The sequence below is a fragment of the Parasteatoda tepidariorum genome, chromosome 8 (genome assembly GCF_982258835.1).
Source record: "Parasteatoda tepidariorum strain Cologne lab strain chromosome 8, Ptep-v5.0, whole genome shotgun sequence".
NCBI lineage: Eukaryota > Metazoa > Arthropoda > Arachnida > Araneae > Theridiidae > Parasteatoda > Parasteatoda tepidariorum.
Window position 1 is genome coordinate 11,884,570 of NC_141762.1, and position 27,440 is coordinate 11,912,009.

Sequence of the window (27,440 nt, forward strand, 5' to 3'; positions counted from 1 at the left end):
TCCGAGTCTGTCGAAAGAAAGCCTGACCAAGGTCAGCCAAAAGCCACAATGGCCAACGAAAATGGGTGTTAGTCGATTAAAGCGAGGCGTCTTCGCTCTCTCATGGCCTCGACGCGGCCAACAGAGGCCGAGTTTCAAGGGATATTTTTACCAGAAGACTTCATACAAGAAGGTTGCTTGAGCCTTGCTGACTTCTACTAACAGAAGATTCCACTTAAGATCATTCAGAGATCATAGAGATTGTAGCACGGATAAATTGTCGAATTTTCTCTTCACTGATGAGTCCCGCTTCAGCCTGACCACTGGCTCTCGACGTACTTTTACAAGGAGAGTACTAGGGACCTGCTTCATGCTCTTTAACATTCGAGAAATTGACCGTTACAGTGACAGAGGTTTGTTGGTCAGGGCAAGCATAATGCTTGATTCCAGCTCACCCTTCCATATCTTTGAAAAAGGTACTGTATGACTGATGTAGGGTATAGGGATGAAGTCTTGGAGTCCTACAATCGCCTTTTCAGGGATGCAATGGGTCCTGGTTTCAATTTAATGGTTAACAATGCCATACCACACAGAACACTTCTGACTGACCATTTTCTGGAAAATGAAAATATTTGCCGGATGAATTGACCAGCCATATCTCCAGGCCTGATCCCAACTGAGCATGTCTGTGGTGCTTTGGGGGTAGATAATTGTAACACCGAGAACCATCTCGTGTCTAAAATCAGGCTACTGAATAAGTGAGAAAAAGTGCCACGGTAACTCTAGAACTGCCTTATTTCCAGTATTGCAGTGCGAGGCTTGTACGAGGGAGCCATACCTCCTAATTAAACCATTTTTATACAAATCTGTAAAAACTCTTTGATGCCATACAACTCTGATCAGTGTTACGCATGATCTTGTGTACGTTTTATAAATGTACATCTTGTTATAACTGTTCATCCGTAATCTTGTGGGACGTATAAATCATAATTCGTTTCATTTTAATCAATTTCAGGTTACGTATATACTCAAGAAGCAAATTTATAACTAAACTAGACATAGAACAAGGACTGCAAGTTAAACTGTCGGATGTACATAAAACCTAATTAAGGATTATTAATGATTACACGATGAAAAATCTTCCTTCCTTTAATTAATTATTTTAAACATGGTCTTTCACAAGTTATAACATTCACAATTACCTTAAACTCTGCTGAGAGAAGGTTGATTATTTAAAGTTCCGTAACCGAAAAAAATTTGGAACCGCTGATCTAGAACGTTATCATGCTTTTGCTACACTTTTACGCATGAATAAATAAATATACTGTAACATACTCTTACCCCACATTTGCTACAGTGAAGTAATCTCTTTCACTTCTCAAAATACAGTCAAATTCATGTTTCAACTCAAATTCAGTAAGTGATGCTCCACTCGTAACAGGTCGGCTCTAAAAAATAATTGAAATTTTTGATTCATAAATGTTATAAAGCAGTACAAAATATTTGTCGAAATTAATTATTTTATATCTTCATTTGTTAACTAAAGCATTTTGCAGATTCTTGCCGGAAAATTATTACCAGTATGGCAAAGTCTATATTCTTTTATGAAGCAGTTCCTCAAAAAATGGAATACCTGCAAGTGACGTAGTGTTGGTAGTTCGATTCTGATTAGTTGTTGAAAGGTAGCATTTTTTTATATTAGCAACTGTTCTTTCCTGCGTCTATTTTGAGTGAGCTAAGCCTGTCAAGTGCCAATTCTCTTAAGTAGCCTATATTCTTTCTTTGAAAGAAATTTCAACTCTTTCACCATATATTTACATAGACTTAACTTAAAGTTTGACAAGAAACCATGTAAAACATAAACAAACTTATGCATCGAATTTGCCAGATATACAAAACAAAAATATATCATGGTTCCAATAAAATACATAAACAAATAATAAATCTAAGTTATGTAAACAAAGTAGACGAGAAAGAATTATATTTCAACGAATTCGATGTGCGATACTGCTCCGTATTTAATTAACTTAACGTTAATTAACATTCTACGTTATGTAACGAAGCTTAGCTCTACTTTAATACTCCATTTTGCAGATAAAGCTTAGCTGGTGCTGACTTCATAGGTCACGTGTGCGGGTAAGATCGTATTCTTCTTCTTGGAATACAAACCCGATTGCACTGTGAGGCAACTTCAGACCTACAACATATAGCATAACTTCGATTAATTCTTGATGATTATTTTTCTCCTTTTTTCGAAAGGCTCTGTAGTTGCATTAAATGATGCCATTTTGTGAATAAAATATTAATTCATAACTTCTGCGAGTTTGCAATAGTTATACTCATAACCATATATGGCAACGTTACTTTTGAAAAGTAACGAGTAAAAGTACAAGTATTTTTAAAAAAAGTAACGAGTAAAAAGTAAAAAGTTCTTATTTTAAAAAGTAACGAGTAAAAAGTACAAGTAAAAGTACAAGTACTAAACAAAAAAAGTAACGATTTAAAAGTACATTTCTAGGTAATCGATTCAAAGTAACCTAAAATTTTATTGAATAATATTCTTAAGTTCTTTAATGTTTTTGCGAAATTGTTGTTATTTATTTAATTATTTTTAATTTTGAAAGTTATGGATATTAATTTATTTTTAAATTCGGAAGAATATTATAATATAATTTTATAATATAATCGTATAATATAATTTTAAAATCAAACATAATTTTAATATCAAACTTTTCATGGATTTGCACGAAAAAGAAATTTTATCAATCAATTTTAATTTTTAGTTTATTATTTTTATTTATTCAAATTACCATTGATTTAAAATTGTTTTACTCTTTAGAAACGCGTTTTAAAAGCACAAACATAAACAAAGCAAACACGGGGTTTCAGATAGCTTTGTGATCTTTGAGCTAGTAAAAAATAATTTAATGTGCAGTATAAGTTCAAACAGAAGGTATTTAAACACGAAGTTAGCTGTGAATGCATATATATTGCACATTAATTTTATAAATTAAAAAAACTTAAGCATTTTTTAAATTTAATTTTTTGTTTTTTTAGAAAGCTTACCGAGTTTTAGAAAAAAGTAACAATTTCATTCGATATTTCTGTTTCAAATACTTGTACTTTTTCCCTAAAAAAGTAACGAAAGTACAAGTAAAAGTACTAAATTTAAAAAGTAACGAAGTACAAGTAAAAGTACGTACTTTTTACTTGTAACGGCGGTACAAGTAACGAAAGTAAAAGTACTGCCATATATGCTCATAACTGTCAATTTTATCCTATCTATAGCCAACGCCCTCAATATTTATTCTGAAAATGGCGTAAAACGTCAATATCTGGAAAAGCCAAAATTTCCAGAAAACGGAAAGCTATTGCGATCTTATTTTTAAATATTTAAAAACTTACTCTAATACTGCATTATCTGAGCTCATGAAACTTTGCAAAAACTGAGAATAAAGAATTGATTTTGAATATTTTCATCTGAGTTGAAAGGGATTTTTAGAAAAAGTTTAATAACTTTTAAACTATTTAAGTTACTTGTCTGTTCTAAAGCCCAGATAGATCAAATACTGCATTACCTGTACTCAAAAATTGGAAAAAGCGTAAAAAAAAGTATTGATTTTGATCATTTTCATCTGAATTGAAAAACGTCCCTGAATGGTGATTCTTAAAGAAGTTTAATAAGTTCTAAACTATTTAAGTTACTTGTCTGTTCTAATGCCCAGATAATTTTTTACGGCAAAATCGTATATATAAATTAAAAATATTGCTTTGTCTCAAGTGTAAGGCACTTAAAATGGGGCTTTGTAATTTTCCTTGGTGAAAGACCTAGAAAAAAAAAACATGTTAACCCATAACAAGGTAATAAGCTAAACAAAACTTTAGTCAGGAAAAGCCGTTCGAATTCTAGTAATCTTATGCACATCCAAAATGAAGCAATCTGCTTTATGCTTGCATTTCTCAATTTAAAATTATTAATGAAAAACAGCGTATTTTAAAGAAGCAAAGCTGATTTCGAAAAAAATCGACGTGTATAATGAGCTCAAAAATAAGCGCCCATTCCCAAGACTTGCCAGATGTGAATGAAAAGAAATAGTGAAAGTTTATTTACGTCGCATTAAAACTGCACAATGGGCTATTGGCAACGGCCAATAAAGATCCGTGAGAATGATCCGAAGACATGCCATAACAATTTTGATCCTCTGCAGAAACATAAAGCACAATACTTCATTATTCACAGCAGAATAAATTCTTCTAATACATTTTATAATTCTTTTGCTGTCACTTTTATGTTTTTCGAAATAAAACATTACAAAATTACGTTTTCTCACTTTGCGTTTTATTATAATTCTTGTTGGTCTCTATCACGCAAGCTAATATTTGACTATTACTGTTAAATTTTTGCTATTAGATGAGAAGAAAATTAACTCAAAATAAAAAAAAAACAATATTGAAAACAATGAATACATGGAAATAAGTTTCAAAAAAGAATGCTAGCTAATGAGAAACAATTTATTTTTAAATCGAGGAGTTGATACTGAGCCGCTGTGACGTCACTGACTGAAATCAGAAGCTCGGAATGGCACGAGTCCCTTCAGCGAAGTGAGCTAGCCCTTCTATTCATTCATTAGCCTGGCATTTGCACATGCTAAAGAGAGCTGGTGAGAAAATTTTGTCGTTCACGGTATTCCAAGACTTCAAGAAATCGCCCTCACGCTCTCGACAATTTCTTGCTACATTGCTGCTGATGCCCGGGAATCTTGTTTCGTTCATATAAAATCCGATTCCCCTATTAAGAATCTGAGTTCCTTACTATCTCTCCATAGAGCGTGGAAATGCCCCCAAGGAATGCCAAATGCATGGAAATGTCAATTTAACAGAAGTCTGCCCCTTTCGACCGTAGCTGTTCCCCCCCCCCCTTTATTTTCCATTTTTGTTGGTAACTTCACATTTTATATTTCAAATCACTTTGTTTTTCCTTATTCCAGTCTTGAGTGCAAACGCCTATTTTTGAATGATTGAAACATGATGACCTTCATTTTCAAGTATCTTAATCAAGTATGTTAGTCAAGTATAGCATAAAATATATGGTGTCCAGTTAAGTCTCAGGGAATAAAGCACTCGCCTCTCAATAAGGTGACCCGGTTTCAAATACAATTTTTTTTTTTTTTACAAAAATCATAAGTTGACAAGCGGAAAGGAAAATTGGAAAGATTTAAGTACTACTCTTATAATAATTATGATATCGCCGAAAGATGGAGTAAAATAAAAAAAAAACGTTAAGAAGAAATGGAATTGTTCAAGCGAAAAGATTAATAAGTAAAAAGAAAAAAAGGAGATTGAACAAATAAACAAATGAAAAGCAAAGACCAAAGCAAACAAACCTGCATTAAAATTAATTTGATACGAAAAAAGTAACAAGTTACTCAAGTAAATTGGAAATAAAATTTATCCTAATTCGAACCATAATGCGGAAGTAAAAAATATCCTCAGTGGTAGTCGGATCATGGGTTATGAATCCCCTTGCCGACAAGCTAGCCGGGAGAAGTTTTCGCTGTTTTCTTTTCCACGCAACGTAAATGTGGGTTTGTATCCTCAAAAAAGTCCTTCCATGGGGCGAATTTCTGCCAATACTTTATCTAGGAGTTCTATTGTCTTTTGGATTGGTTTCAAATTACAAGTCTACGGAATTGAACATTGGTAGTCGAGAACTCAATATTGATTCGGCTGCTCAACGACGGCTATAAAATATCAGAAAAAAAAGAGAAAAAAAACGTGTAACATAGTCTATATTGTTTATTAAAATTTTCTCAAACAATTTCACTTCTTTTGATTAATACTTCCACAATTATTAAATTTAAGTTGTTTTTTGAAATTCATAGACTAGTTGCCAGAACTAAACTCGGTGGCGCGGCAGCTCATAAAGGGCCAAAGCCTATTGTGCCCTTCTCAGTTTTCTTGAGCTCTGGGGTTCAGGAGCAGATGTTCCGGTTAGGTGGCCAGACGAACGCGAAACCCCCAGTGTTTACTTCCCAAGCATACTTGGTACTCATTTATCGACCCACTGAATAATTACAACTCATTCTAAATACAAAATGTAAAATCTTACCTGCAGAAGGTAAATTTTATTGTTTAATAAACCCCATTCTATATCTCTTGATGATCGGTAAAACTTTTCAACCTGAAATTAATACAAGTTTACGATTGTTAAAAACATTTTGCTGATTGTCGGGCAAAATATCAATTTATATGAATAGGTAAAAATTAAATACCTATTTTTTTAAAAAACAGAATACGTACTCTTATTGCCAACTTTCCAAGATTAATCGATGTTTCGTCGTTTATGCAAGCTGAAGTTTTCGAATCATCTGGTAAATCTTCAACTTCTGTTCCACCAGACTCTAAAATAAAAACAATCAACGATCAACTTCTGCCTCATAGGCGTGTTCTAGATTTCATGACTCTTTATTGCTTTGCAGTTAGTGAAAAATACAGTTTTGACCATTTTCTCTACCTTTATATATTTTGATTAAGCATCACAAACTTTTACTGAAAATAAAATCTCAAGATTACGATTTAAGCTTTGTGACATAGCACTGGGCTGAGTTGTCATTGCTGTTAGAAAGTATTACTGGTGAAATGCTTAAAGATGTAAAAATCTACGTTTTTATGTTTAGGCATAAATCGTTAAAGCAAAATCGCTCATGGTAGCAAAATATATGCATTAACACGTGGAATGCCATATTGAAGTCAGCAGTCTGAAAAATAATATTTTTCGAAAAATTGGGCAAAGTTTTCCTGAAGTTTCAAGAAACGAATCTTACCTTTTAAAACAATTCTTTGGTGCTTAGATCCAACATTTACTGATTTCATTTTCAATTCATCATTATTAGATCTTTCAAGCATAATTGTGTCCGGTTCAACTGATCCAGAAACAACAGTCTAAAAAAAAGTTTTTAACTTGAAGATTTTTCAAAAATATTGATGGAGACATTTAAATGCTGTTGTAAATTATTTAGCTTAAGTTAGAAATTCAACTTTAAATCAGCAATAACCAGTTTAACTTAAATAAATTAAGGTCTGAAATAGCTTCAATTTCTAAGTTCGAAACTAATTCTAAAGATTATTTACTTAAAAATTATAGTCAAATTAAAATTATTAAGCAACTTCAATCGATAATTCATCTTTACTTTTTTCAGGACAGCTTACTACCGTGAAATGCATAAAATAATCTCTAAAACTATGACACAGAGCAAATTATGAGTTACCTCTCCTAAACCATAATTAGCTGTTATTGTGATAACATCCGGGTTATTATTAACAGGATCACAAGTGAAGATAACTCCAGCTACTTCGCAAGCAACCATCTCTTGTATAACAACAGCCATTGGTGAATTCAAAATCTGCCCATTCTGCCTGCAAAGAATAATACCGAAATATTCAAATTTAAACAAAAATCATTCCTTAAGTAGAAAAGAAGTTAAGCAGTGAGCAAAATAAAAACTAATCAAGTAATTCTCTTTTGACTTAACTTGTCATTAACTCTTTGTCACAGATAGAACACCGGTGCTCTGATTGCCAGCAAAAATATATTATAATATTTTTTAATTATGAAAAACAGTCAAATAATTCTTAAAAAATCTGTCAGATTATTAGAATTATATTTGTACTAAAATATAAAATCCAAAAAAAGCAGTTTTAAATTTTTTTTCGCTCATATTCAAACATTTATCAATAATTGATTTTATGAATGAAAGAAATTCTAGTGATAGATAACTGTTTCTCCAAGATCTAAATAAATGCAAATAAGTGCAAATGTGAAAAATTATCGCTAGAAAGTGAGCCGAGTTTGGAGGATTTTACCTTTAATGCAGGAAAAGACACCAATGTTTCATACTGTATTTCGTAACCAAAAACTATTGAAATACTAATTATAATTTTTTGCTTATTTTAACCTAGATTAATTACAAAATAATGAATAACTTAAAAATATGTTTTAGAAAAATTATGTGCAAAGGGGTTAAAATTTATTTACTTGTCATAAGTCTTGAAACTTTAAATGCACAAAGATTAGGATTACAAATCAATACATATGCTGAACAGTAATTATTTAATAAAGATGCCCATCAAAGTTTTTTGACCACTAATTCACCATACATCACGTTCACGCGGGGACAAGTGAAAATACTGGTAGAAGAACTATTTCAATATTAGATAATATTCGGGAGGAGTTAATCTATTCTCAACAATACAATGTAAGGAAATTTATCACGGCGAAGAAGCAATTCAATATAAAAATTTCATCCGTTAAAAACAATTGGTAGTTATGGATTTTTATTATTCCCGGAAAAAAACTAAGAAATAAAATTTATTTGTTACCAGATTTTACTCCGGTGTGCTGCCAAGATGAGACAATCGAGCGTGACCCACCGGAGGGTCACCCCGTCGTGAACGTGTTAAGTCAAGTAGCTTTGACTCGAAATAAGTGGCAGTAAAATTTTCAAAATAAAATACCTATCTGAATTTCGCGTTTGATTAAACATTTATATTTCATTAGTATATTGTTGTGACAAGGGTATCAAAATTTTGTTATAATTGAAATTATATTAATACTCATGGTCCCCACAAGATTTTTCATTAGTAATTATTTCAAATCAACTTTTTTCGCATTCAAGATTGGTAAGTCTTGAAAATGTGTGACTATTCTGGTTCGCTGGAAACCCCCCGATTGTACTTTTGAAAAGTTTCAGTTTCAGCTGAAAATTTTTCGTTTCAGTTTCTTGGGATTATTCATTTAACATAAAGAGTGTATTTTAGCGCATGAAAATCCGATCATTAGATAAAAAAGATATTCGGGTCTTCTGTATTTATTTTGCTCACTGCTAGCTTTGTTTATAATTATGTGGCATTCATTTCTTACTTCTTATATTCAATAGCTATGTGCCCAAACTGTGAAGCCCAGCATTTCTTGAGAGCATGAAATATCTGCACATAGAAACATTATATAGATATTTAGATAAATTAATTTACATTCATCAAAATTCAAACGTTTATTTATTTATTGATCAACATACATTTGCAGGCTTATGTGTCATGATTAAGGTTCATAATTAAGTTTATGATTAAGGCTCATAAACCTTTGTTAAGTTTAAGGACAGATAGCACAGTACTGTCTTATTTCGAAAAAATAATTCGTCCGTTATTACCATACATATGAATAATTGAGAAGATATATATTCCGTACAATTATTCGATGAAATGATATTTCAAATTGAAGTTGTAGCTATAGTAGCAAGTTTGCGCACTTTTTTTTTAAATTTTGCCTACCGTTTCTATAAATTTTAACCAGTAACTACTGCAAAAGTTTCCTGCATTCAATGCATAAAGTGTTGCCTATGAGATTTTTTTAATTTCGCTTATTTTAATGTATTTACTCTGTTTTTCACTACTATTGGAAAATTCTTTTGAAAAAAGCGAACAATTAACGAAGCTTGTTTTTTAAAAAAATAGTTTTACTTTAATATAGTTTTAATAATAGTATAATATTATGTAGTTTTATATATACTATAAACTTTATATATTTACTTTATGTATAGTTTTATATATACTATATACTTTATATATAGTTTTATATATACTTTAATATTGTTTTATAATAGTTTTACTTAATTTATAGCAACTTTATTGATAGCAATAAAAATTTGTTTTACATTACCTCTTGTAAGCCTTGTACTCCCAAATATGTATCCATTTGACCAGCTGCTGACATGACATCGGTGTCCTCCCCTGAAAAAAAAATATTATCGTAGATCGAATAATACTAAAATAGATAATGAATTGTCGTGTTTTAAACCGCGAATACTTATTTGAGATTAAGTCAATGGAGTGTTTTTCAAAATGCGTAGTTCTTAACAGCATTATTAATTTTAATTTTATAGGCAAACTGATACTCATCTATATGAAGCTTAATGGGCTTCAGACCATGGCTGAAAGCGTAAATATACAGGGTTCCTTGAAAATTTTAAAAAAGTGGTAAAGAAAATAAAACTTTTGTCGATATTTCTGTGTAACAATCACTAAAAATTGTTTTCCAAATAAAATATAAATGCATGAAAATTCCAGCTTGTTAAACCACTTAATGATAAAATAAGAAATTTTGGCATTAACCTAAATTTACTACCACTACTAAATTTTTCAAAGACCGCGGGAGCCCTGATATACCTAAGCGGAAAAGAGCAAAAACTGGAAAGACAAAAATTTCATTTTCGTCTGTTTCCAAAAAAATTAAAACATCCATGATCACCAAGAATTTTTTAACACTTACAACAAATGTTTGGGACTGTTTTAGTTGTGATTTTTCTATAGTTACCAAAAAGTACGAATTTAAAGTTAAAACGTCAAGATGTATGGGAATTCCTCAGATGGCCAGATAAATGTTAATTATGATGATTTCATTCCATTATTGGCATTATATCATTTTCTATGATCAATATTATCGGCAGCTAAACATTTGAGGACGATAATAGTCTATAATTTAGACTAATACTATTTTGTTTTACATTTCACCAAAACCAATTGGAAATGAAATAATGTTACCACTAGTTTATTCTTGTTCCCACCCTACTTTCAAGCCTTCTTCAATCCACCACCAGTTCTTCATAATGATAGCTTATTATCTTAACTACTTGTGCCATATCAGCTCAAATGTTTTATATCATAGATGTCAATCCGAATGTCTTGACCAGTGGCGTACGCAGAATTTTTTCAAGGGGGTATCATAATTTTCAGAAATTACTAACAGAAATTCGAGTATGTAATAAAGCAATATTATTCCCTAATTTAGACACCTAGACAATTTTGACTTTTTATTTCGACAACATTGTTTAGTTAAATTTTGTTTTTATTTTTTAAGTTTAAGAATATAATTTTTTTTATAATAGGAGGTAAAATATTTTATTTTAATTAAAAAGTAGGAATAAATCAAGCCGGAAAAAACTACTCATACTGTAACAGCTACCTAAATAATAACCATATAAATGTGAATATTCCATAGAAAACCAATGAATTTAACTAAAAACTGACTTACCAACAAATAGGGAATTAAACCAGTATACAAACACGCTAAAAATTTATTGATTTATACTGTAATATCCAAACGACGGGGTTTTTTGCAAGTTCGTTTAAAATGTCTTCGACAGCTGGGGTAAATTTTCTATGAATGCTTAAGAGCGCCAATCCATTCATTCTATTATTTCCCGTTGAGTTGCGTAAATAAGTCTTCAAACGGTGCAAAGTCGAAAAGGATCTTTCGTTTGCACTCGTTGAAACAGGTAGAACGACCAATATTTCTAGGAGTTTGAAAATGTTAGGTGTTATATCTTTATTGCACATTCCAAGAGCATCCGCCGCAGTTTTTGGAACACTATCTCCGTCTTCACTGATCCTTTTTAATCTTTTATACCAGAGTTTTAGTTCAGGCTTAAGGCTTTCTTTACAGGTATCCAAATCTCCAGCGTAAAATTCCACTAATGCTTCAAAAGCCTTTATGTTTGAAGGTTGGCAAATGAAAGGTTCGGCAGGTAGAAGATACTGAAATCCTTTCAAAATATCACGATGCGATACAAATCTTAAGTTTAATTGTGTTATAAAATTTTCTATAAATGGAATAAAAACACTAACTCTGTAATATGTTTCCGGTGTCGATGAGGGAAAATTATCGCGATTTTTCTGTCTTCCTGTTATTCTAGGGATTTGCATGGAAGTGGAAGATCCAATGCTTGTTAGCATAAGAGAAGAAGAGCTGAATATTTCAGAGAATGTTTCAGTGGCATTTTCACGCATTAGTTTTAGATCTTTAATGACATCTTCTGCAAGACTCTCTGCCTCTATCAAATCTATGCTTGTTTTTTGTAGGTATCTACAGAGATGGATTGTTATGGTGAAAACTTTGTAAATGCACAAAAGAGATATTACGAACTGGCAATTAGATACTGTGCACAGTAAAGAATTAACCTGGGTAGCTGATTCCTTATCCTTCCATTCTGATATTTTTTGTAGTGTTTCGGCGATAGGCTCGAAAAGTTCCACCACAGCGGTTACTGAGTCGTATCTTTCCATCTAACGGGTTGCACATAGCTGTTTAATTTTCTCCCTCTTAGAGCTGGTTTCCATCTCCTCTATTGCTGAAAAAAGGACATACTGTCTTTTTGGCGTATTTAAAAAGTCGTATAATGTTTTAATTGTCCCTAAGCAATTTCTAATGCCAGTTATTTCGCATGCATTTGATACAGCCAAATTGAGGCTATGAGCAGAGCAATGTACATAGAGTGCTGATGGGACAATACTTCTTACGTGGGCTTGTACACCATTAATTTTTCCACTCATTGATGCAGCACCATCGTACCACTGTCCACGTAACTTTTTTATATCAACTTTCATAGACTGTAATTGGTCTAATATTGTTGTTGCTATTGCTTTTCCGGTTAAGTCATGCACCGGAATGAATTGCAAAAACTGTTCGGTGATGTTAAAATTTTCTTTATCGACATATTGAACGCATAACGATAATTGCTCTATACCTGCAATATCAGTTATTTCATCTGCAAGAATGGAAAAGCAAGTTGCATCATTAATCTTGCTGACTAGTTTTTGCAGGATTAAAATATTGCAAACCTCAATAACTTCGTTCTGAAATCGAGGGCTGGTATACAGAGCATTTTTTCTGCATGACTCTAAAATGTTCTTAAGAGTCGAATCGTTCTTACTCCGGAAACGAAGCAATGCCCGAAAATTTCCGTCGTTCTCTTCACCTGGTTGTTCAGCAATTATTCCCGAATCCTTATGTCCTCTTAGAGCGAGACCTTGATTTCCACAAAATAGAATGGTTTCAATGATTGGAGTAATGTTTTTTCTATTTTCTAACTTTCTTCTGCTTGCTGCACTGTCAACTTGTTCATCCACAGGTTTCATCTTTCCAAATAAAATATCGTTTAATGTCCCAGCAGTTTCGATCGATTTTTTGTGATAAAGACATTTCTCGTGTTCAGAAAATCGCTCTACAGCATTTTTCCAGTTGTCAAATTTTACATTGCACAGTTGGCCTAAAGGTTGCTTTCCAGAACCGGCACCACTTGGGGCGAAAAGTACACAAAATTTGCAAAAAGCACCACTGAATATGCAAGCCATTTCCAGCGATAAAGCCATTTGTACTGAAATTTCAATTTTCTTTTTCCTTTTTCAGGAAAAACAAATGCTGGATTGGGTTCCCAAACATTTTTAAGTATATCCAGTTTTTTATCCTCGCATGTATTATCTTCTGAAAAAAGTCCAATGCCATATGGGTGGGAAGAAACACTTTGAGGGCCGCTTTCACATTCATCAGATTCTGTTATGCTAGAAACGTTTTCTTCAACGGAAGTATCACATTTCTGTTCAACAGAAAAACTTACATTGGTACTAGATGCTGTCACCTCACTAATTTCAGGTCGTTATTTTTTCTCAAAGTAATTAAAAATTGTTAAATTCTTGCGTTTAGACATCCTAAAGATCCAAGAACAGCAAAAATATATACATATATATTGGCACAGAAATATCCACTAAGCTACGATCTCAAAGTTTCGAGCTGGAATGAATAACTTCAACGAGCACAGAGTCTCCAAAACAAAACAGATTTAGAAACAAGCTCCGAAGGACAAGCGGCAGAGATAACTCTTAGTCTGACTAAAATCGAAAATAAATGTAACCCCCTTTCATATAATTTTTTTTAACTGCATCTACAAAATTCTCGAATTGTCTCAAAGACGACAGAACGTCTAGGATTCCAGACCTCGCGAATGCCAGCCATTCTCGAAAACTATCGCGACTGGCAGGTCAGAAAGGAACCAGTGATCGGGGCTCGGCCGTAACAGTATCACGTGAATTTGGTTTCAAAAATACAACCCTATTATAGTAAATGTTTTATCAGTATTCTGAGAAATACCATGAGAAAAAAAAAGTAGGCATAAGGCAAATAAAAATATATAGTCTTAAAAAATAATAACCCGCATAATTTCTACTAAAATTTTTATTTTTGTCTGTATTATTTTGTAAATTCACTTTGTCCCCCTTGCGTACGCCCCTGGTCTTGACTCACTACATTTTTTAAAATGGAAGCAAAATAGCATTTTAGGTAAGATAAATTTGTTTCATTTTGCCATTACTTAACCGTTTTCGGTGGAGCGTTGAGAACTTGGCAACACTAATTATAAAACACTAATTGGTTTTTAACGTTTAGCATCAACTATTCTTTAAATAAAAAAGAGCTAAAGTATGTTGCTTCATTCAGAATCTGTTATCTAGGATACCACAGATGCCAACCTGCTCCGCTTTGTAAAATAGTATTTTCTAGTGGTAGCGAAATCTAACTTACTTTTAGTTTAGTATTTTCATTATTAGTAATTTTTACACCACTAAATATCAAGAATTTAATGTATGATATAAAATGCAACGTTAGGGCATCAAACTTCTGGTTACTATTTTAAAATGTAGGCGTAACTATGTTTCTTTACTATATAATTTGCTACCACTTTATTAAAACTATTCCAGAAAGCGGAGCAGTTGGCATCCCTGAGATACTTCTTGCTTGACTTAAGTTTTCATTCAAAATGTGCTGTTCCAAAAAGGATAAAAATCATCACGTCTGGATTATGTGGTTTTATAGTGTTATTCAAAATATTTATCAATGGAGGTCAAAATAATTACAAATCAAATTTGTGTAATCAGAAACAAAATGGTAAATAACAAAATATTATGTATACTCATGAAAAATATCTTGTAAGGATTTTACATGTGTAAGCCTTCTTTAGTTTAGATTACATTAAATTCAAGTACACAAATGTATAGTTAAGACATTCGTTCAAACAAAAAACTTATTAACGATACCACGTGATGAAGGAAATTAATTAAATTATATTATTCCGACCACAAACAATTTATTTTAGAATAGTTTAACTACCATTTACTTATCGCTCCTAAGATTGTCGCAATTCTTAGAAAATAAACTTAAATGAAATCAAAATTTTAATTCAAAATTCGCTTCCCGGAAATTTATGACCAAATGGGCATTTTATGCCCAACTCAAACTTACCACCCCAAAAATTTTATAAGTTGTCCCAAATGTTTCATTTTCGAACTGAAGACGTCAATTAACCCCTCGGGGTCTGATCAGGGGTAAGCTAATCCCTGTAACTTAAGTGTAGAGAGCAAGACTGCCACGTCTCTACTTTAACAGAGCCACACTTATTTATAGTTCGTTCACCAGGAGTTGGCACTTGGCTCCACCTCCTCGGACGCAGAGCTCATTTCAGCGCGGGGAGTAAGAGGAAAAACATTTCCCCGCTTGAAATCAAGATAACCTCTAATGCGCGCAAAGTCTCCATATCTCCAAAGTCTTATTATAGGTAGTCCGATCAGACCACTATGAAGGCAAACCAGTTTACGAAAGAGCCTTTTAATAGAAAATCTAGTAAAAATAAGAAAGTGGTAGCAAATATATGTCTAAAAATTTGTTTAATTTTTTAATATGATTAGTTTGCCTTATTTACTTGTCTACCACTACAGATTCAATTCTCAAATATATATCACAAATTCCTCTCAGCCACTTTTAAAATAGAATTTGGTTTCATGCGTTCAAACTGTTCACTTTTTAAATAGTCTGCGCGGCCTACTTATAAGAAACCGTGTGGAGGCTTTCTGATGTAGAAGGTGATGGCCAAACACAAACAGTGAATTCTTTTTCAGACACTTTACTTCGCTTTATCATCAGCTATTATACCTTTCGTTATTCTAGCTAATTTATATTTAAAAACTTTTTCCCAGCAAAATATCTCAAAAAGAACAAACTATTCAATAAAAAGAGAGAAATATCAACAAGTTTATGAAATAAAATGCACATGTTCAAAATATGCACATGAAGATTGCGAAATAAATATTTTTGTCATACGATCGCCAAATAGCAGCCTTGTTCACATCCTCCTCCCCAAAAAAGCGAAATAGTATCATCCGATACCACGTGATGAAGGCGGAGCCAAGTGCCAACTCCTGGTAAACGAACTTTACACACATCCTTACATTCCTTTAACTCACCCCCCTTTTGTATGTATTCCGAAACTGTAAATATTCATTAGTGTTTATTTTCCCATTGTACTTTAATTCTGCCTTTTTTCATGCACTTTTTTATTACTGGTAATTTTGTTATTACCTAATAATGGCAAAGTGCCATTTTTTTTCTTTTTTATCTCACGAACTCCTTTTTGCTCCCCAAACTTTATTGTTGTCATCTATGTTTCTTAGTCTAATTTCAGGATGAATGGGAAAAGACAAGCAAGTTATATGCATTCTCAGGGTGTCGATAATCATGGTAAAAAAAAGATGAAACTAGTAGCCGAACTACTTTTATTGCAGCTTATTTGTGAGCGGGGTAATAATAGTTTGCTTTATTTAATTCACCACTACTTAGTTCGAATTAAAAATTGTATAGTTACACTTTTAACACACTAGCAGGGTTGTATGTGTTGGATTTAAATTGAAAGCAAAAATAAGTCTGCCAAATTAGTTTTCCCCTACCTTACCGCTTTTTATTTCGTTCTATCTTGAATTTGATTCCGTACGAATACATTTATGACTCACCCGTCCCGAAAAGGTTAAAATATGTTTTATGATTCTAGGGTTGTCGAATTACGGAAAACATAAAGAATTTGTTGTAAAAATGTCTAAGTTTATGCCATAAGAGGTAAACTGTACTTAACACGTTCACGCCGGGAAAAGAGAAAATACTGGTAGAAGAACTATTTCAATATTAGATAATATTCGGGAGGAGTTAATCTATTCCAAGCCATTACAATTCACTGTAAGAAAATTTATCACGGCGAAGAAACAATTCAATATGAAAATTGCATCCGTTAAAAACAAGTGGTAGTTATGGATTTTTATTATTCCCGGAAAAAAACTAAAAAATGAAATTTATTGTTACCAGTTTTTACTCCGGTGCGCTGTAAAAATGAGACGATCTAGCGTGACCCAGCGGTGGGTCACCCCGGCGTGAACGTGTTAATCGCACTTTTTCATAGTTACATCAAGCATATTTACGTTGCGAAAGTTAACACGTTGAATGCCAAGGAGGTTACCGGTGACCGTCGCTGAGTTTGTTCGTAGCACTCCGGGAGTCACCGGAGACCGGCGAAGCCAAGGTGATTAGAAGCACATGAATCGAGTAAATTTTTGATTTTTATTATATTATTATCGTTACTAAAATGGTTTGAGGAAATTAATGTAATATAGAACACACAAAAATAGTTTTCTTTATATACACAGAGATGCCAACTTGCTCCAGACAGCGAATAAATATTTTCAAGTGGTAGTTTATTATATGTGATTCTTGGTTTAATAAATTCAATTTAGTAGGTTTTTATCCACCACTATTTTTAAGCAATTAGGCATATATACTTCACCACTTTGTTCAGATATGATATACTTTTATTTTACCTTTTTCTATGTACATTTTTATTACTTGTAATTTTGTTATTGCCTAATAATGACAAAGTGCCACTTTTCTTCTCTCAAGAACTCCATTTTGCTCCCCAAACTTTAATTTTGCCATGTATGTTTCTTAGTTTAATTTCAGGAAGAATGGGAAAAGGACCGTAAGGCCTCAGATGCCCAGTTCCACTACAACGAACGAACGAACAGATATATGCTAAAGCTTTTTAAAAACTAGTAAAATCTGTCAAATTTAATTGGTAGTTATTTACCGATGTGGCCAGACGAGCAAGTCATGCAAAATTAGCGTGGTATTCAACGTGTTAAATAATAGGTCGACTATAAAGCTCTGTTCGTACTCACATCCTTTTAGAGAGATTCAAAAAGTTCTTTTAATAAAATAAATCAAGTATTTACCATTTAATTCAATGGTAATATCTATGTCTATTAGAATTATTAATCTCTGCACCGGTCTCAAAATGGGGCAATGCGTAGGCAAATGATGCAATTATAAATTGATAGTAATACCCATTTAAGAATATAAATAAAATGAAGAAATCACAATAAAGTACTTTCAAATACCTGTTGCCGAAGATCTAACAGCAAACTTGTAGTTTTTAAATCCGTCACCAAAGACTACTTTCAAGTTTTCCTGTATACTCTGAGCAATTTTGTTTTGGATTGATGTGTTCAAAATATTCCTGGAAACACTACAAAGATTGCAAACATTAATTATTATCAATTTAGATACACTTTTTTATTGATTTGAAGGAGTGAAATTTTTAAAATATTAAACAACGAAACCGGCAACTTACACTTCGCACTCTTCTTTTAGATCTCCCTTAACGTTTCCACTACAATTGAACAAAAAATAACAATGAATTTAACTCACAATCACGAAGTAATTCTTTAAAAAAAAAATCAAATTTTGCCACGAAATTAACTGTATTAATCAAATTAACTCTATAAACAAGGAACTACTCACTAAGCAACGTTTTCTAATTTTTTCACTGCATTTAGTATGTCAGGAGTCAAAAACTCTTCATAAGCAGATGTTGTAACTACGATTCCTTTAGGAACAACAAACTACAGCATGAAATAAACACATTTTCATATTACATGTTAAACACATTATATACACAGATTTATAAACTTAAAATGTAATCAAAATAATAAACACTTTATAAATGTTACAGTGAATGATCAAAATTGATTTTTGTTGACTTCCGCCGGTGAATGTTAATAATCACATAATCGCTTTGATCCGAAATGTATACTAGGTCTAGTTAAGTGCCATTACAGGGTATAAATTTGCCCGGTATGCCCGACATCAATGTTCGACTTCGCCCGTGAATGACGAGGGCTAAAATTTCAAACCAGTCCTTTAATATTTTTATAAAAAAAAATTTAAAGTCTTTTGTCGTCTTAATTCAATCTCAATTTAATCCAGTTTATTTCTTCAATCATAACTACTACCATTTCGTAATATTTATTTCTAGAACGAAAGCCTTCTTTGCTTTCACCTTTTTTGCCGGGAACTGGAAAAAAATGTTAGCAAATGTTAATAAATTCAACCGTTAATGAATTTACAGTTATTGAATTCAACCTCTTTCAATAAATTTAAGTCATTTATTAATCTCCACTTATTACATTTTTAGTCACTCGTGGCATACCAAAATATCACAATTGTGATTGGAAAAGATTTAAGACTTTTTGGAACTTACGGATTTATCTTTACGACTTAGTTTTGTCAGTTTTCCCAAAGATGATCCTTTTCCCCCAGAAATGTCTCCAAATTGTGATATTTCGTCGGTGAACTTGACTGTCAGAGGCACTTCTAAATACAAAAAAGTAATTACACAGATAAGTAAAAATTCAATTGATTGTAATAACAAGCTCCACTTTTAGGATTGAGGGTAGTTTATAAACAAATAAAAAATTACCAGCCGTTCAAGAAAAATCTGATATTAATAGCAGGGGAACAGCTTCTTCTGCTAAAGTTTTAGTATCGGGTCACAAAGTCCTCTATGAGCCCATAACAAATTATACCTTTGGGGTTAATGAATTGGAGATAGATCGTTCTCTGGTTGAGGTTAAAATTACGATCTGTGAAGGAATGAAAGGATGCATGAATGGATCCGCCCAATAAACGGGTGTTACGTATGGATATGACAGAAGTCGAATTCTTGACCATAGATGGCGCCGCTGAATAACACGAACAATCGCACTTCCCTTACCTTAAGCGTCTAGGACAACAACAACATTCGTAGTTTAATAAATTTGAAGAAATTTATTTGTACTCACCATTATACAAATAAATAATTTTAACTTAATATAAGATGAGCATGTGCTGAAGCATAATAGCATCTTATATTAAAATAATTGTAGATTAAAGTAACTAAGTTATTTTGTGCGTTGCAAAGTAAATCATCAGCATTAAACAGAATGCTGAAAGTTTTAGTTTTAATACTACTATATGTAGGACACTTATAAAATATTCCGCTAGTTCTCAGTTGGCATCCATGCAAAAGGTTAAAATTTCCCAGTTTCTATTTTTACTTTAGAATTAAAATTAAATTTCATAGACTATGCACCTAGATATATTAACTAAACACGTTCACGTCGGGAAAAGTGAAAATACTGGTAGAAGAGCTATTTCAATATTAGATAATATTCGGGAGGAGTTAATCTATTCTCAACAATAACAATTCACTGTAAGGAAATTAATCACGGCGAAGAAGCAATTTAATATAAAAATTGCACCCGGTAAAAACAATTGGTAGTTATGGATTTTTATTATTCCCGGAAAAAAACTAAAAAATGAAATTTATTGTTACCAGTTTTTACTCCGGTGCGCTGCAAAAATGAGACAATCTAGCGTGACCCACCAGTAGGTCACAACGGCGTGAACGTGTTAAATTAAAATGGTAACAACCTCTTTTAAATTTTTTCCAGATTCTAGTGAACCTTGTAACAGAATATTCTTTTTTAAGATACCACTTCAAGACTTAGAAGTGTGGTAGGTCGGAGTTTTCATTATGTGAAAACTGAGAAATTTTAATTTTTTTCATGGATACCAACTGCTCCTTTTTTAACAAATTATTTAATAACGTGTGGTTTAGTATTATAGCTAAAACTTCCATTATTCTGCTTAATTCTGATATATATATATATAATTTAGTTTTAAATTCCACTAAACAACTTAATTATTTTAATATAACATCCCCCTCACATTTTTACAATAAGGTGATTTCCGAGTGTGTTTTTGATTGCCTCACCATTTACTTACTCGATCATTTTCTTGCCATGTTTTATAAATTAAAAATTAATCTTTAATAATTGTAGTGGTAGCTACAAAGTTTTCATTAAGATTTATAAGATGATTTCGGCTTGAAAAATAATAAATTTGAGAAGAATTGAAACTTTATACGTACTTTAATAAGATAAACATAACTTACCTTTCGGACATACCGTATGAAGCATAGGAATTTTGGGTGTCGCAGGCTCGTTATACACTTCCCTATCAAAAAAACAAGAAGCAAAAACATTTATACAACGTTTTGTTTCAACAAGAAAAAGTTTAACTTTGACAACGTCTTTCGTTTGTCAATGATTTTGTTCTGTTGGAACATATATGCACCAATGCATGTTTTTTTTTTGTAATTTCTGAAGGACAATATTTAAAAAAAAAAGTTAATTTTATAACAAAAAGGTTAATTTGCATATGTTATCATAAAAGTTATCTTTCGAAGTCGCGACTGATATTGCATAATTTTGTCAAATACTCCCAAAACAAATAAAATCTTTAAATTGAAAAGGAATAACTTACCCTGATAAAAACAGCCCATAGCCTGTTTTAGTCTGGAAAGTGAACTTGAGGAAATAAAGTTCTAAAAATCCACTCCAACCCTGGCCACTATACAGAACTATAGGCTCATGAGACATGCTTCCATTTAAATTGCAGGACTCTCCTATAAAACGTTAAAATATTCGAAATAATCTACCTTAATATTTGAAATTATCTACCTTTCTTATTTCTAAAAACAAGCATTGATTACACAGAGGAACAAACTTTTAGTTACACATATACAAGTACTTTATCTTGTATAATTCGAGTGCGGGATTTCAAATCTGAAATTCAGGAAGTTATAACATATTAGTTATGAAAAATTCAGTTTAAATATTGCATCAAGAGAAAATTATTTAGAAATTATGTATATATATGAAAAAAGAAAGTGTTCCCGTAACAGCCAATTGTCGGTCAATAAACCAATAAAAGTTTTTAGTCTTCATAATTACATGATCAACGACATGATGTAAGCGTATGTGGCGTAAGCACATTGTGCACTGACTGCCCTAACATCCCAAAGGGGAGTCAGTACCCACCCAACCTTCAAAAAATCGATTCTGAGATTTTTACATTTTTGAAATCTCCTATTCAAGAGCTTTCCAATGATGTATAGTTTTATGTATTTACTTAAATTTAAAGTTGTTAAATTTCAATTTCAAAATGTAAACAAACGCTCCTCTAGCTGTGCCACGCCCACATTTGGCAGATGAAAACGTAAACACAAGATTCAAAGCTTTGACGTTTACGAGAATCTTTTTATTATTTTATAATCTAAGCAAGCTAAAAGTTCAAATTCTTATTTTTACTGTAAAAGCTATAAGCTAAATATTCATGCAACTGCTGTTACAATTAATATAGGAAATACTCAATATTTATTTTTATATTTCATTTGATTTTCACGTGCGAAATGTAATAACTTATCTTGATCTTTACAGGCAATTTCATAGTTTTTAAATAGATTTATTTTGTTTTTTGTTAGATTAAGTTTGTTTTTTTATTAGATTTGTTTTGTTTTTTGTCAGATTTGTTTTGTTTTTTGTCAGATTTGCTTGGTTTTTTGTTAAATTCGTTTCGCTATTGGAGTGAATTTTTTTCATGCTTTTTTGGTGAGGTGTTACGATTTAGTTTTTTTTTTAATATTTTATAATTTTTTGTCAGTAGAAGTAGTTATTTTCTTAAACTTTAATAATTAAAGTTTCGTTTATTTTGGTATTAAAATTTCAATACATTGAAAACAAAAGAATATCATAGAAGCATGTACTCGCGTGTAAGTAGTGACATTTCTAATTTTTTATAGTAAAATAATTTTATTGCTTGTAATTTTTTGGTACTGCTTTTTTAAAGTAATATAAAAAATTATTTTACAAGAATTTATATAACATAAAAATTTATTTATTTATACCTCAGCATGTTTACTTGTGTTTTTTTGTTTTCAAATGTTTTACAAAATACGAATCATAAAATTGATGTTTATCTTACTCTGCAGTTAATAATTAAAAGATAATAATAATAATTGTAGGAATAATTTAGTACTAGAACTTATATTAAACATATTCATGACCATGCTATAATAGATTATATCTTTTAATGAATTATTTATGACACCTAGTGTGAAACTTGAAATTCTAACATTGTCATCGTTACGTTAAGCATACTTGATATAATGCAAATGAAGCTTTTTTGGATAAAATTAAGGAAGAAAATAAAATTAAGTGCACTAAAAATAAATAAATAAATTGTATAAATGAAAAAAATGTATTAGTTTTGTACTTAGTGCCAGAATATTTTAGTAATAAATTATTTTCACTTTAAATTGGCTTTTTCTCAAAATGTGTTTTCTTCTCTGCGTGTACCTTTTTCACAAAAACTACTGAAGATAAATTCCTAAAATTTTTACAGCTTATTATTAAGGACTTAATACATATACAGAGGTCAACTTTTTGTGATAACTCTTGAGAAATATTGTGTAGCTGTTGAAAACGTACTGCAAAATGACATTTTTATAGTAGTGCTCAGCTTTTATTTTTTAAAAAAAATATTAATGTGTATTGATAAACTTTTCACCTCAGTATATGTATAAGTGTTCAAATAATCACCATAAAAAATTTCAAAGCTCTATGTTTAATAGTTTCTCAGACAAAGGTACACGAAGTTTGGCATTTTAACATTATCGGATGTAGGTAGTAGCATTTCAAATTTTTTTATAGTAAAATATTTTTATTATTTGTAATTTTTTGATACAGCATTTTTCAAGTAATATATACAATTTACTTTCAAGAATTTAAACAACTTAAATGTGAATTTATTTATAACTGAGCATATTTAACAGTGTATTTTTCCAAATGTTTTGCAAATCATAAATCGTGAAATTAATGTGCTTATCTTACTCGGTAGTTAATAAATAAAAGATTAATAATAATAATTTAAAGAATAATTTTGTACTTGAACTTATATTATACATATTCATGAATTTGCTATAATAGATTATGTCTTATGAGGAATTATTTGTAATACATAGTGAAAAACTTGAAATTTTAACATTGTCGACTTAATGTGTAACATACTTGATATAATGCAATTTAAGCTTTTTTAGATAAAATTTAGGAAATAAATAAAAACAAATGTACTAAAAATAAATAAGTCAATTGTACAAATGAAATAAATGTGAAAAATTTGTACTTAGTGCCAGAATTTTTTAGTAATAATGAATTTTAACTTTAAATTGGCTTTTTCTCAAAATGTGTTTTTTTTAGCTGCGTGTACCTTTTTCTCAAAAACTACTGAAGATAAATTCTTAAAATTTTTACAGCTCATTATTAAGGGCTTAATACATATACTGAGGTGAACTTTTTATGATTATTCATAAAAATAAATGTGTGGCTGTTAAAAACATACTGCAAAATGACATTTTTTCAGTAGTACTCAGCTTTTATTTTTTTAAAAAAAAATAATGTGTATGGATAAACTTTTCACCTCTGTATATGTATAAGTGTTCATATAATCACCATAAAAAATTTCAGAGCTCTATGTTTGATACTTTCTCAGAAAAAGGTACACGAAGTTTGCCGTTTTAACATTGTCGGTATAGAGGGTACCGACTCCCCTACTGCTATCCAACGATCTAAAGATGGTTGGGCATTAAGTCTCCTGGAACATATCCCCGATACTTCACAATGATAGCTCATTGCATTAACTGCCACAAATATAAGGTTTGTACGAATGTCACTGTGGCTCGAAGGACTGAAACTCGTCATCCATTTAAAATGCAAAGAGTCAAATGCCAGCGTGAGCTGGTAGCTCGTGCCTCGCGTTGATCATAATGCTGCCGAAAAATATCCTCCGTGGTAAACGAATCATGAGTTAGAATCCATTTTCCACTGGACTAAACGCGACAGTTTTTCGCGGTTTTCCTCTCCGTGTTATGTAAATGTGGTTTAGTTCCATCAGAAATCCTTCCATGAAATGTAGTTTGTCCCGATGTTTGGATCTAGGACACCCCTTGTCTCTGGGTTGGGTACAAAATTACAAGGATACGTAGTTGAACATTGCTGGTTGTAAATTCGAGAGAGAATTGTCAGTTTAAAAACGGTTATAAAACCTCCTCGGGAGTGTCAAAAATTATTTTTGAGTCGTATCATTTAATTCAAGCATATAAATTGTATCAAAATAATGATTCTATTGTAAGAAAACGTTTGTTTGTATGTATTCTAAATAAACTAGTTGTCAAAATAAATTAATGATTTTCATTTAGCTTTAATTTTTATTTTTGTGATTATTAAAAATTAATTTTAAACTATACTTTACTACAACTTTACTTTATACAGTTATCACTATACTATATATTATTAGATATACCTACTATATATAGTTATTACTATACTATATATTACAATACTATATATTACTATAAATGATTATTACTATACTATACATAGTTACTACTATACAATATATTACTATATATATGGTTATTACATTACTATTGTATAGTTATGCTTTTAAACTATAGTTTAAATTTTAAATCATAGCATTAACTCGCACAGAACTACAGGCTGAGCTAGAAGGAACTTTATTTTAACAACACTTTTAACCTACCTGCTGTAAACTTTGCTTCAAAATTGCGTGTTGAAGTAACTGGACTGTATGGTTTTATTGCAAAGTCAATATCCTTGACAATAACCATATCTCCATAAGGATTGATAAGAAAGCCTGCAGGTACACTAAAATTATTAAATACACTTCATTAAAATCAAACTCTAACTAATTAATCTTATAACTACACTTCTATAGGAGTATTTTGAAATATGTAAATGTTCATTTGTCTGCTACACTCCTCAAAATCAATGGGGCTTAGTGCAAAATACTTCTTTTTAAAGCTAAGCAATGAACCCAAACTTTTAACACCGAATTTCTAATAATTGCACTCAAAAATATAAAAGCTTATTTTCTTTTTTATATGTTTATTTTATGCCTAACATGCAATCATTTTTGTTATAAAATTAAACGTGAAGATAATTTGAATAATACTTAACAAACTACTAAGCCTGTCAAAGATTTTTCCCACTGTTTGTTGTGTAAAAACTAACATTATTTTTTGACAATATTCTTGAGATTTATGTTAAAATTTCATGTTTTTGTTGTGCTTAACATTCACCATCTTGAATATTTACGGTTCCCAGCTTGGCTATTGTGAATGTTTTTAGATAAAAAATATTTCGTCAAACATTGCTATAAATTTTACCGAAGAACCAACAAAAGATTTTTGCGAGCGGCTTCATAAGATTTCTATACATTTCGAAGCTTTTTCCAAATTCATTAAAATGACCATAACACGTTTTTTTTTTATTATCGATACGTATATGAATTTTATGCGGTAGTTTGGTTGCTTTCAAATACTTCAGCACTTCAATGATGTAAAACTTTTTTTGTAAGATGAGTGCAAGAGATAATGTCAAGTGGCTCAATATTTGATGCTTTAAAAAACATAAAATGTGACTAAAATAGAAAAAGAATAAACATTCAATTTAATTCACGTTAATTATATCGATTTCTAAATTGTCCAAAGTACTATATTTTCACTATTTTTCTTTTACACTTTACACTTCTTTATTTGTTTTATTTATCTGAGTAAGTCTTTGTTTTATCTTGGCAAATCACTTTCAACTGGCATAACAAAACAAATTATAATCTTATTTTTGGAGAGTTTTTCTTCTCTTTTTTTTTCAAAGATAGCAAGCATCTAAGGACTGCCGTTAGGGGCTGGAAAACAATCCTTTCAGAAATCAGGGAACTTAGTCCTTCAGTATTAAAGAGAAATAATCATAACAGTTTGAAATTTTAAGAACTTACTCTTTGAAGATTTTCGGAATTGATGCTTTTAGCAAATGAAATCCATATCCATTCTAAAAATAAAAAATAATTCTTCGTAATATTATTAATAATTTATTTATTTCAATATAAATTCTCAGAATCGCTCATTTTGTTGCTGCATTAATAAATATGATTGCCTTACCTCTGGTACATATCCTAGTAAATTCTCGAAGTTGCAGCCAGCCAAGTGAGAACTTTTACCTAAATTAATTAGACGTGTCAAAATAATTTCTATGAAAAGGAGTAATAAATTGAGGTAAAGCTTCATTTATGTTTTACCTAAATTTCTTATTTTTTCACCAAATAAATGCATCTCATAATCCGGATCTTCATTCACAGAAACCGTACCTCTTATGTTTCCCATTTGATAATAGAAATTCAGACTCTCGGTGAACCTGCAAGAAACTATGCGATATACTTCTCTCTGCATAACATCAAAATATAATACCATGAAATAATTTCTCATGGTTGTCGACGCATTCTTGTTGGAAATTCATTCCAAAAAATTGCATGGTATGAATCAGTTTTCTGACATGAGGATCTAAATTTCGTGGCTGTCATCAGCATAATATAATAGAAGTTATGTTGGTAACTGCTTACCTGTAAAAAACTTCATTATCCCTAATTTAAAAACCTGATATTTTTAAGGTTTATTTCAATCAGCAAGATTTCCTTTAGGCTAATAAGAAGATGTAGGGGAGAGTCGGGTAGCCCCGCCCACTTAAGG

At 31.2% G+C, this 27,440-nt stretch overlaps 1 protein-coding gene across 2 annotated transcripts in view; it reads right to left on the bottom strand.

Annotated features, from left to right (window-relative positions):
* LOC107439954 (uncharacterized) overlaps positions 1-27,440 on the bottom strand; it is a 91,249-nt gene that overhangs the window by 36,316 nt on the left and 27,493 nt on the right. For both annotated transcript variants that reach the window (XM_087149840.1, XM_087149841.1), the window contains exons 6-22: positions 26,993-27,108; positions 26,856-26,914; positions 26,693-26,745; positions 25,439-25,563; positions 21,323-21,464; positions 20,952-21,013; positions 19,218-19,330; positions 18,479-18,579; positions 18,309-18,347; positions 18,076-18,203; positions 9,695-9,765; positions 8,900-8,964; positions 7,248-7,395; positions 6,804-6,921; positions 6,280-6,380; positions 6,089-6,160; positions 1,321-1,427 (exon numbers count right to left, since the gene is read on the bottom strand). In XM_087149840.1, the coding sequence (XP_087005966.1) occupies positions 1,321-1,427; positions 6,089-6,160; positions 6,280-6,380; positions 6,804-6,921; positions 7,248-7,395; positions 8,900-8,964; positions 9,695-9,765; positions 18,076-18,203; positions 18,309-18,347; positions 18,479-18,579; positions 19,218-19,330; positions 20,952-21,013; positions 21,323-21,464; positions 25,439-25,563; positions 26,693-26,745; positions 26,856-26,914; positions 26,993-27,108 (1,620 nt within the window). The remainder of the gene's footprint in view (positions 1-1,320; positions 1,428-6,088; positions 6,161-6,279; positions 6,381-6,803; positions 6,922-7,247; positions 7,396-8,899; positions 8,965-9,694; positions 9,766-18,075; positions 18,204-18,308; positions 18,348-18,478; positions 18,580-19,217; positions 19,331-20,951; positions 21,014-21,322; positions 21,465-25,438; positions 25,564-26,692; positions 26,746-26,855; positions 26,915-26,992; positions 27,109-27,440) is intronic.